General features: G+C 33.6%; 1 protein-coding gene and 1 long non-coding RNA gene across 6 annotated transcripts; one reads left to right on the plus strand and one right to left on the minus strand.

Moving 5' to 3' along the window:
- Positions 1–1457: 1457 nt before the first annotated feature.
- LOC127718563 (39S ribosomal protein L10, mitochondrial-like) lies at positions 1458–12217 on the minus strand. Its single transcript, XM_052224629.1, has 5 exons — positions 12135–12217; positions 7361–7548; positions 5605–5780; positions 4412–4551; positions 1458–1713 (listed from the first exon to the last, which is right to left on the minus strand). The coding sequence occupies exons 1-5, from the start codon at positions 12163–12165 to the stop codon at positions 1499–1501; spliced, it is 750 nt and encodes a 249-aa protein (XP_052080589.1). The 5' UTR covers positions 12166–12217; the 3' UTR covers positions 1458–1498.
- Positions 6336–7185, plus strand: LOC127718567 (uncharacterized). 5 transcript variants are annotated; one of them, XR_007989910.1, is made up of 3 exons: positions 6336–6369; positions 6898–6985; positions 7074–7185. It is a non-coding gene; the product is annotated as an uncharacterized LOC127718567 (long non-coding RNA). The 5 variants fall into 5 exon arrangements; XR_007989908.1 differs by lacking the exon at positions 6336–6369 and adding an exon at positions 6440–6545; XR_007989907.1 differs by lacking the exon at positions 6336–6369 and adding an exon at positions 6520–6545 and having other exon boundaries at positions 6854–6985.
- Positions 12218–12267: the final 50 nt, after the last annotated feature.

Here is a 12267-nt window from a genome sequence, read left to right on the forward strand (position 1 = left end):
AATAAAAAGGGAGCTTACATCAATAGATATAAACAATTCACCAAAGTTTCATGAGAATTGGTGACAGCATTTTTGAGTTATTGTCAGAAAACTGGAAAATCACCCCTTTTTAATGAATAAAACCCCATAACTCAGAAATGTAAAATGTAAAATTTATAAAATTCTAAAGGGAGCTTACATCAATACATACAAACAATTCACCAAAGTTTCATAAGAATTGCTGAAAGCATTTGTGAGTTTTTATCTGATAACTGGAAAGTCCCCCCTTTTTTTATGAATAAAACCCCGTAACTCGGAAACGTAAAATCTAAAATTTATAAAAATCAAAAGGGAGCTCATGTCAATAGATATAAACAATTCACCACAATTTCTTGCAAGTTGGTGAAAGCATTCTTGACTTATTGTCCGAAAACTGGAAAATCCCCCTTTTTTTAATGAATAAAACCCCATAACTCGGAAACGTAAAATCTAAATTTTATAAAAAACGAAAGGGAGCTCACGTCAATAGATATAAACAATTCACCAAAGTTTTATGCCAATTGGTTAAAGCAATTTTGAGTTAATGTCCGACATGTTGACGACGGACAGACGGACGGACAGACGGACAGACGGACGGACAGACGGACAGACGGACGGACGGACAACGGTATACCATAATACGTCCCGTAAACGGGCGTATAAAAAACGGAAACTTATTTTGGGACATATGTACAGACGGATGTACAAGAGTAACCCTTAATGGCCTCTCCTCAGCGGTGGGGGCATAAAAAAATTGGTAAAAATTATTTTTCAAGGGCAATAACTCCAATATAAGGGATCAATTGACAATTTTGGTTAGTTCTACTTATTAGTAGCTCTTATTTTGCTGAACATTTTTACTTTTTTAAATTTCTCTTTATCTATAATAGTTTTCAAGATAGCAGCCAAAAACAGAGATATTTCATAAAAGATAGCAGCCAAAAACAGAGATATTTCATAAAAATCATAGTTTCAGGGTCAATTTTATTTAAATTGTCCTATTTTTCTGAAAATTTCCTCTCTCATAGATCTTGACCTGCTGGTCATTTTTATCCCGTCAGTTTTGTTTTAATTTTGGGGATATAAGCCAAAACTGCATTTTACCCCTATGTTCTATTTTTAGCCATGGCCACCATGTTTGTTGAATGACCTGAAAAAACAGAAACTTTATACTAGATACTATAAGGATCATTCAGCACAACTTTAGTTGAAATTGGTTCAGTAGTTTTAGAGGAGAAAAATTTTGAAAAGGCTTATGACGACAACAACAGACGCCAAGTGTTGGCGATAGTTCACGTGGCCCTTTGCATTTGGGACAGGTGAGCTAAAAATGACACACAAATTAAGACAAAAAACAACAAACAGCACATGGTTCAGATAGCCAGACTTGGTATGGGCGCAAAATTGGTGTGGTTAAAAGGTTTTAAAATTTTTTGAAAAACATGAAATATTTTTATTTATTTTGATTATTAATTCTGTATCATGATTGTTCCTCTCCACCTGATTCCTGTTTGACATACTGAGCCAGATTTCTACACAGTGTCTGTTGATGTGATTCTAATAGAGAATGAGTCTTTCCTCCAGAGGCCATATTTAATACACTGACAAGTTCACCACGTAATTGTTCAATGTTAGGTAATTGTGAATACTGATTTAATCCATCTTTGGAATATAGACTGTTTTCTACCAATCCCCCTACAATATAAAGTTAAGTTAACAGTTTCATTCAATTACAACAGTTATAAAGGTTAATTCAGTTACATCAGTTATATAACAGGTTAATTCAGTTACTTCAGTAATATAACAGGTTAATACAGTCACATCAGTTATAAAGGTTAATTCAGTTACATCAGTAATATAACAGGTTAATCAATTTACAGGAGTTATAAGGTTAATTCAGTTACATCAGTAATATAACAGGTTAATCTAGTCACAGCCGTTATAAGGTTAATACAGTTACATCAGTTATAAGGGTTAATTCAGTTACATCAGTTATATAACAGATTAATCCAGTCACATCAGTTATAAAGGTTAATACAGTTACAACAGCTATAAAGGAAAATTCAGTTACAACAGTTATAAAGGTTAATTCAGTAACATCCGTTATAAAGATTAATTCAGTTACATCAGTTATAAAGTTAATTCAGTTACATCAGTAATATAACAGATTAATCCAGTCACAGCAGTTATAAAGGTTAAAACAGTCACATCAGTTATATGAGTTATAAAGGATAATTCAGTTACAACAGTTATAAAGGTTAATTCAGTAACATCCAGGCACGTAGCTGCCTTTACGCAAAAAATCATTTGCTTGCACATTTTTTTCACCAAAAAAAAATAATTCTGAAATTGAATTACGGATAGTCTTTAGTCTTTACAGATTATCGTGTCGGGCGGTGTTTAAAGCCCAAATCTCTGATGTCGTCTGTATCAGTGACTAATAAGGAACTATATATCCTTCAATATTCGCAATCATCTCAATTCTAGTTACAATGCCAGTAACTACATCAACTACTGAACGGTCATTTAGTGCATTAAGGCGACCGAAAACTTATCTCCGTTCAACCATGGTACAGGACAGACTATCTTCGTTGGCACTCATACATGTTCACAAAGAAATGGATATCAACACCGAGAGAGTTCTGCGATCATTTGCCTTGGCAAAAAATAGATATATGGACTTTCGATATTAACTTTACTTTAAAGTCTTACATGCAGTATTAACATTTAATTATACAGGCTCAATACAATCACCTTGAAAACATCTTAGATTTATATCCATTACTTATAAGTCAAGACTTAAAAGTGGCCGTTAGATTTCGTATTCCCATTGTCCGTTCGTCCAAAAGACTATTGATTCACCTGGGGTATCTGTGTCCCAAATGACCTTCTACCGTTGTCGTAGAAACCTCTCCTTTGATTTGAGAATGACCTTCGTGAGACACACTACGGGTGTCTTGCACAAAGCAGGAACTGCTTACCCTTTTGGAGCACCGGAGGTCGCCACATTTTTTTCTGGGTCCGTGTTTTTCATCTGTATTTAGTTTTCAATGTTGAATGTTTTTGTTTCTCCTTTTGTGTCTTATCTGTTCCCGGGTTTGTCAATTGTCCATTGATTAACGCTTCGGTTGTCGACTCTTCCTGATCTTCCCGTTTTATAAAATTTGTTTTATATTTGAAAATAACCATGTTAATAATATAAGCAGCAAATTACGAAACTCACTAGACTTTTACTATCGTTTCATGAAAATATGGTATAGTAAAAAACAGATAGGGTATTTTTCATGTTCAAAGCAGTCACTGTAATTACTCATATGCCCGGAGCTTCATGGGGATTCGCTTCCCTGGACCACCGTCTACGGTGCTGCCCTGGATCCCCGACTAGGGTTCTACTCGGGACCAGCTGGGGACTTTGAGCGGTCCATAGCCTCCTCCCTTGCCGAATCACTATAAAGTCCACAAGTATTCACAAAATAGGAGTTTGGGCGTGAATGTGATGTGAATTTCATAAGCATGGCATACCGGGAAAATGCCCGAAAAAAGTTATCATATTCTGCATATTACAATAGGATTATATATGTCCCTTCAATAAAAATGCCAATATGACAATTCCTATGTCGAATCAACAATTTTTCTGCATACTGGTGAATTGTACAGGTTTCATTCCATTCAGTGCACCTCTAGAAGAAGCATTTGTATGTATTTCCAATAGGGTCTTATGTTAAAGGAAGTCCCCCTGCTGGTGGCCATCTTGGATGATGGATCAGCTTCAAAGTAACAACACTTGGTCAGCACCTCATAAGGAACATTCATGCCATGTTTGGTTTCATTCCATTCAGTGCTTCTCTCAAAGAAGACATTTGTATGTATTTCCCATAGGGTCCTATGTTAAACTAAGTCCCCAGCTGGCGGCCATCTTGGATGATGGATCGGCTTCAAAGTAACAACACTTGGTCAGCACCTCATAAGGAACATTCATGCTATGCTTGGTTTCATTCCATTCAGTGGTTCTCTAAAAGAAGGCATTTGTATGTATTTCCCATAGGGTCCTATGTTAAATTAAGTCCCCCGCTGGCGGCCATCTTTGGGCCAGGTGAGCTAAAAATTACTAGATATTTAGAAGAAAATAAAAATTTTGCAATTTTTCTATTTATAAAGGGGCATAACTCTAGAACGGTTAAAGTGACGCCACCAAAATTCAAACTTGATCTGTGTTTTGTGGTAATAAGCATTGTGTATAAGTTTCATAACATTTGGTTGAGGCAAACTAAAGTTACAGAAAGGAAACCAATTTTGGGACGTACGTACAAACAGACAAGGGTAAAACTTAATGCCCCCTCTGCGATGTCGGGGGCATAAAAAAAAATTCGCTAAAATCGTCATGGTAACTTACCTAGAACAATAAAGTCAGGAATTTTCTTCAGTATTTTTAAAGCTTCCTTAACCTTGGGCTCTGGACATACAACATAAACATTGGACCCTATAATCCATGGTGCCATGTTTTTATACTGGGAATATTCTGTTATGGCTCGTCTGAAAAAAAGAGCACAAATATTGGTTCTTATAATCCGTGATACAATGGTTTTGATACTGGGAATATTCTGTTATGGTTCACAAGAAACTTAAGACAATCTACTTTAATTTCAATCTCCATTGTGCCATGTTCTCATTTTTTATACCGGGATTGTTCTTCTATAGCACATCTGAAACATATAAAATAAGATTGGTCTCTTATCTCACCTGCATCATGTTTTCATTTTTGGACTTCTTTTATGGCATTGAAACATATAATAACAAGATTGTGTCCATAAAACACTGATGCCCCACTCGCACTATGATCAGTGGACCGTGAAATTGGGGTAAAAACTCTAATTTGGCATTAAAATTAGAAAGATCATATCATAGGGAACATGTGTTCTAACTTTCAAGTTGATTGGACTTCAACTTTCATCAAAAACTACCTTGACCAAAATCTTTAACCTGAAGCAGGACAGACGGACGAACGGACGGAGGGACGAACAAACAAACGGACAGACAAAAAAAACATAATGCCCCTCTACTATCGTAGGTGGGGCATAAAGATTGATCTCTGATCTCCATAGTGACATGCATATACATGTATATGTAAACAATAAAACTATATTATAACAATATTGACTTTTTGTAAAAAACATGATAACATTTTGATATGAACTAAACAAATTTATGATCCAAGGGAGATAACTTAATATTTTCAAATAACAACCAAATCAATCTTTATTTGATATATAGGCCTGGAGTCTACCTTATCCTTCAATGGATCATGTGTCAATGGTAGGCATACTCAGCACCTGACTAGCCAGTACCACTCACCTTATTAATCTATTGTTATAGAACCAGAGTCTCATTCTGTCATCTTTCATGGTGTTGATAGCCTTTCTTTTGTCAATGGTAGGCATACTCAGCATCTGACTAGCCAGTACCACTCACCTTATTAATCTATTGTTATAGAACCACAGTTTCATTCCGTTATCTTTCATGGTGTTGATAGCCTTTCTTTTGTCAATGGTAGGCATACTCAGCATCTGACTAGCCAGTACCACTCACCTTATTAATCTATTGTTATAGAACCACAGTCTCATTCCGTTATCTTTCATGGTGTTGATAGCTTTTCTTTTGTCAATTGTAGGCATACTCAGCATTTGACATACTAGAATCATTGTATTCTCGTCAAACATCTTCTTCACTTGTTTGTACATAAATTCTTCATATTCATCTACCTCCTGTAAAGAAATTCAGAAAAAAATCAAATGAAAGCACTGTTGATTTATTAATATACATGGGTTACCAATATTTGTGGAATTTGTGAATAGGAAAATATTTCAAAATATTTACTACATCCTATCAATTAATGATTTTCTGTATTCTCTGTTTAAATCTACTCAAGAAGACTTTGTCTTGAAGGTTTTACTGTAATACTTACTGTGTCCAGTGCTTTAATCTTGAAGTTTATACTGTAATATTAACTATGTCCTGTGCTTTAATCTTGAAGGTTATACTGTGACACTTAGTGTATCCTGTGCTTTAATCTTGGGGGTTATACTGTAATACGTACTATTTCCTGTGTTTAAATCTTGAAGGTTATACTGTAATACTTACGTACTGTATCCTGTGCTGTAATCTTGAAGGTTATACTGTAATACTTACGTAATGTATCCTGTGTTGTAATCTTGAAAGTTATACTGTAATACTTGCGTACTGTATCCTGTGTTGTAGTCTTGAAGGTTATACTGTAATACTTACTGTCTCCTGTGTTGTAATCTTGAAGGTTATACTGTAATACTTACTGTATCCTGTGTTGTAATCTTGAAGGTTATACTGTAATACTTACTGTATCCGGTGTTGTAATCTTGAAGGTTATACTGTAATACTTACTTATTGTAATCTTGAAGGTTATACTGTAATACTTACGTATTGTATCCTGTGTTGTAATCTTGAGAGTTATACTGTAATACTTGCGTACTGTATCCTGTGTTGTAATCTTGAAGGTTATACTGTAATACTTACTGTCTCCTGTGTTGTAATCTTGAAGGTTATACTGTCATACTTACTGTATCCTGTGTTGTAATCTTGAAGGTTATACTGTAATACTTACTGTATCCTGTGTTGTAATCTTGAAGGTTATACTGTAATACTTACTGTATCCTGTGTTGTAATCTTGAAGGTTATACTGTAATACTTACTGTATCCTGTGTTGTAATCTTGAAGGTTATACTGTAATACTCACTCTATCCTTTGTTGTAATCTTGAAGGTTATACTGTAATACTTACTGTATCCTGTGTTGTATTCTTGAAGGTTATACTGTAATACTTACTGTATCCTGTGTTGTAATCTTAAAGGTTATACTGTAATACTTACTGTATCCTGTGTTGTAATCTTGAAGGTTATACTGTAATACTTACTGTATCCTGTGTTGTAATCTTGAAGGTTATACTGTAATACTTACTCTATCCTTTGTTGTAATCTTGAAGGTTATACTGTAATACTTACTGTATCCTGTGTTGTATTCTTGAAGGTTATACTGTAATACTTACTGTATCCTGTGTTGTAATCTTAAAGGTTATACTGTAATACTTACTGTATCCTGTGTTGTAATCTTGAAGGTTATACTGTAATACTTACTGTATCCTGTGATGTAACCTTAAAGGTTATACTGTAATACTTACTGTATCCTGTGTTGTAATCTTGAAGGTTATACTGTAATACTTACTGTTTCCTGTGTTGTAATCTTGAAGGTTATACTGTAATACTTACATACTGTATCCTGTGTTTTAATCTTTAAGGTTACACTGTAATACTTACTGTTTCTTGTGTTATAATCTCCAATTTTTCACATGATTGAGATACTGGCACAATTTCCTCTATATAAATAGGTCTTGTAATACTCTCAAGTACCCTAGCTTTCCATACTCTAGGTTTTGGTCTTTGGACATTCCATTTTTTCCCTCCTCTAACAGCTGTCCATTGCCTTGATGTGCACCTTACACAGCCTGGTAACAATAATAGAAAATGACATTCATGTAGGTTTCAATGTATAAGAATACTTTTCCCTGATCTTCATGTTCTGTCAAGGGAACCATGTGTGCAAGCTTAAGGCTTATATATATATCACATGTATCAGGTTGATGATTATCTCCCAAAGGGGTTATGAAAATATTTCAAAGTGCAAATAATTACACAAAAGACATCTTTTGATTAGCATTTTTTCGGAATTGTTTATTGGTTTGATCCCTTGGACATGTTGGGAGATGCTGATTTTCAGAGGGATCATTCGTTTTCTAGAAAAGTCCCTAACCAATACATGCAAAAGCATTGAAAAGTTTCTACTATTGACCTCACCAAATGCACTTTTAAATATTTTCCAAAATTCAATAAATTGCTTCGCCGAGCACAGCTGGATACGACCTCAGAGGTCCAACCCTGAACAGTTGGGGCAAAAATGGACACAATATTTGCGCTTGATACAGGTCTGAATTTGGATTGTAATTCAATATTTGACACATGACAGGTTTCTGACACAGAATAACTGTAGTCAAAGAACTTAGAATTGGTTATATGATTTGAATTTATATTCAATTTTTTGCTTTTGTGCAATACACTATGCTGTTGCAAATTGACCTCCCCCCCCCCCCCTTTTTTTCAAAAAAAAAAATTTGAAGGATTTTCTTTTTGATTTCTGAAATCTTGAGGAGAAAAAATTGTCCCCACTCCCACCCCACCACCAATTTTTTTTACCCCCCCCCCCCCCCTTTTTCCAAAAAAAATTCTTTCCCTCAGTCATGGTCATAATTTCAATTCTAATTTCCAATGGAGTTTGCAACCATAATCATTGATAATAACCCATTTAAATACATCATAAAAGTCTTAAAATAGAAAATGACATACATAATCATAGCTGAAATTAATTTACCTTAATCAGCATTTTTAAAATTATTAAAATAGTAACTTCTAAAAATGAATTGACAGCTAATCACCTCAAGACAATACAAAAATTCTGTATACATAATTTAAAAGCTGTGTAAGGGAGGTAATTCAAAGTTGTGTTTGAATTACCTCCCTTACACTGTAATTTGTACTTAAGTAATTGTCCATTAACCAGGACACCCTTGTTTTTTTTCACTTTTTTGCCCCTAATTCCTAAACAGTTTGAGCCATAACCCCCCAAAGCCAATCCTAACCATCCCTTTGTGGTATGGAAACTTTTGGTATAATTTCAGAGAGATCCATTCACTATTCCACAAGTTATTGTCATGAAACTAGAAAAATGCTTATTTGGGCCCCTTTTTGGCCCCTAATTCCTAAACTGTTGGTACCATAACCCCCAAAATCAATCCCAACCTTCATTTTGTGGTATTGAACCTTATGGTAAAATTTCATAGAGATCCATTCACTTAAACTAAAGTTATTGTGTGAAAACCAATGTGTCTTCGGACGACGACAACGACGCCAACGTCGTATAAAAATTAATTAAAAAATTAAGATGTTTTACACTGAAAATTGATATATTCCATTTGGGCTATATTACCCCAAATGGGTTAGTTTGACCAATTTGGGAGATAATCCCTAACCTGTATATGACAATATATGTTAGAAACTGAGAAAGGTGTTTGGCCATTCAGGCAAAAATCTTTTTAATCAACTGCCTAATAAACTGCTTCGCCGAGCGCAGCTGGATACGACCGCAGAGGTCCAACCCTGAACAGTTGGGGCAAAAATGGACACAATATTCAAGCTTGATACAGGTTTGAATTTGGATTGTAATTAAATATTTGACACATTATAGGTTTCGGACACAGAATAAATGTAGTCAAAGAACTTGAAATTGGTTATATGATTTGAATTTACATTTAATTGAAGATTTCTTGCTGTTGTGCAATACACTGTGCTGTTGCTCAATGCTTAGTAAATCCATGAAATCTGTTTCCAGACTATATACAAAGAATTAGCAAAATAAATTGTGCCCCCAATTTTTTTTTGGAAAATTGACAATTTCTTAAATCTTGAGGAAAAAAAATTGACCCCCCAATATTTGAAGAGATTTTCTGTCTAATTTCTTAAATCTTGAGGGAAAAAAAATGCTTGTTTTGGGCCCCTATTTGGCCCCTAATTCCTAAATGGTTGTGACCATCACCCCCAAAAACAATCCCAACCTTCCTTTTGTGATACTGAACCTTTTGGTTAAATTTCATAGAGATCCATACACTTAGACTAAAGTTATTGTCGGGAAACCAAATGTCTTCGGACAATGACGACGTGATAGCAATATACAACCGCAAACATTTTTTGAGGTCGTATAAAATTTGTGGAAAGTCATCACAACTGTTAGACATCAAGAGAGTTTACCATTATTATAACAAATATGCAAAGGGAGGTAACAAGCTCTAATTAAAGTGGTCCAAATGTATTCTTACTTCATGTACTTGAACAAGTAAGAAAATTTGCAGTAATTCATTGTAACTATTCAATTTAATATAAAGTTTTAAAGGTTAGAAAAGATCATCTGTCATGTCTTTGATTCTATTTTATTGTACATATATATATATATGATAGTCTTGTTTTGCAATTTGTGTATACTGTATATAATCCTTTAACTTGAAAAGAGTCCATAAATAATAAAATATAATATTTAACATGTTTAAATATATATTATATAATCTTCAAACATGTATTAATCATTTTTCTTCTATATTTTCTGTACAGAAAAGATGTCCTACCCAATCAAAACTATGACCTTTGTATTTTCTGAACTGAAAAAAATAACAACAGGTCAACAATAAAACTTCATCAGTGATTTAATTTTTAGCCAAAATCATGTCATAAACATGATGCCAGGTAAAATTTTGTACATATATCTTTATTTCTTTGACAAATTGATTAGAAATACTTTTGTCATTCTGTGAAAATTATTTTGTAAAATTGAGTTTGTGAAAATTATTTTGTAAAATCGAGTAAAATGAAAAGTGTGTTTATTTTAATTGAATGGGCTTCAGATTATTCATTGCATTCAATAGAAATAGACAGAGAAGGGAAGGATTATTGAGTAGGAAATAATCTTCATTTACATTGTGTATTGCTCATTTTAAAGAAAAAATATCAATCTTTCTAACAGTCAGTCAGGGGTACTACTTGTACAAGTAATCTTTATTTACTTGAAGAAGTAAATAAAATATACTTATATAAGTTAATTATAATGTTGGAATAATCTCCCCTTAATTTTCTTAAAAATTTACTTGTATAAGCAATTTTTTTTTTACAATCCCACAAAAATTCTCAAGTTTTGAGATGTAAAAACATGCCTTTAACAATTTTTCTCAGGTTAGCTAATAATTTTTTATTAGAGTTCAATGTTTCATCTCATTAATTCAACAAAGAAACTGATTGCACAAAGATCTTAAGTATTTGCACAAGCCCTTCAAAAATTGCCCCTTTTGGGCTTGTAAGTGAGCAGTGTTCTGAAGATAACAGACAAATGAGATTTTCATTGTCCATGAAATTACACTTAAATGAGTAGTAAAGATATCTGCAAAGGACAGACAATTAAAAATTCTATTAGAGCAAAGAAGTCCTAAGAAATCAAGAAAAGCAGATAGGATGACTTTTTTACTTGTATAAGTAAAAAAATCTGAATGTCTAAGGGACATAACTAAGCCAAAAAATTATTTACCTATACAATTAAATAAAATACACTTGTATAAGTATCCTACAAATTTACTTATATAAGTATATTAATATTTACTTCTTCAAGTAAATAAAAATTACTTGTACAAGTAGTACCCCTGACTGACAGTGTAATATATGAGAAGGTTCAACCAACTATCACCTGATATTTTTTCTGAAGAAGCAAGTTTTTGACCTTGATAACTAGTGTATTCAGTGTATATAGTTATATGATATTATAGAAAAACAAAGGATACCAGGTATCCATCCATGACACAAAATCAGCACATGCACAGCAAAAAAACACACGAAAAGCAAAGGAACAGCACTTTTATTGCTGTCCTTTATCTCAAAGTCATGTATTTAAAAAAACGATGCCTCATACCTGTGTTCTTGAACACAGGACTCTGAGCCTAGTTTAGCTCTTACTCCATTGTGCCACTTGCTTAGCCAAGAAGTAGTAAATATCATTTTTTAAAGTTTTTGGTTTTTACCCAGGTGTGAAATGAATAAAATATACTTATATAAGTATATTTTATTCATTTCACAACCCAAGATCATCCGCACTGGAGGCAAGCACTGTGCAAGATGAGAAGTCAACAAATATGCATCAATAACCTTTGGGAGCTCTTCAGGTAGCACCAACTTCATATTATTTTGTTATGTAAGATTGAGAAAATATCTTTTGTTAAGTTTATGTGTGACACAAATTGGATAGTGAACACAAATGGTATTGAAAGGTTTAAATTAATCTCAATTTCTGAAAAAGGATTATTTTCAACATGACAGGTTCATGGCAGCTCTCCATGCCTACCACCCCCCGATGACCTCCCACTTTAACAGTTCACTTATATGTTTGCAGGAAAATTATATGCATGTTTATACTATTTTCAGGTCAGGTGAGGATAAAAGATTAAACCTTGTGAAACTTTTTGCAAAATCGTTGCCATAATATCGACTGGTTCTTTCTAGCAAAAATATGATACTGGTCGAACAGGATACCAGTTGTAATATTCCGCAGCAAAAAATATCTGATAACCAAAATATTTATA

Source organism: Mytilus californianus, unplaced genomic scaffold, assembly GCF_021869535.1.
Source record: "Mytilus californianus isolate M0D057914Y unplaced genomic scaffold, xbMytCali1.0.p SCAF_10, whole genome shotgun sequence".
Lineage (NCBI taxonomy): Eukaryota > Metazoa > Mollusca > Bivalvia > Mytilida > Mytilidae > Mytilus > Mytilus californianus.

Excerpts from the sequence above, each read along its gene's own strand:
- LOC127718563 (XM_052224629.1), bottom strand. The coding sequence starts at position 12,165 with ATGGCAACGATTTTGCAAAAAGTTTCACAAG. Across the intron at positions 7,549-12,134 it reads TTTGCAAAAAGTTTCACAAG|GCTGTGTAAGGTGCACATCA; the intron begins GTTTAATCTTTT and ends TATTGTTACCAG. Across the intron at positions 1,714-4,411 it reads TCCTGACTTTATTGTTCTAG|GGGGATTGGTAGAAAACAGT; the intron begins GTAAGTTACCAT and ends TTTATATTGTAG.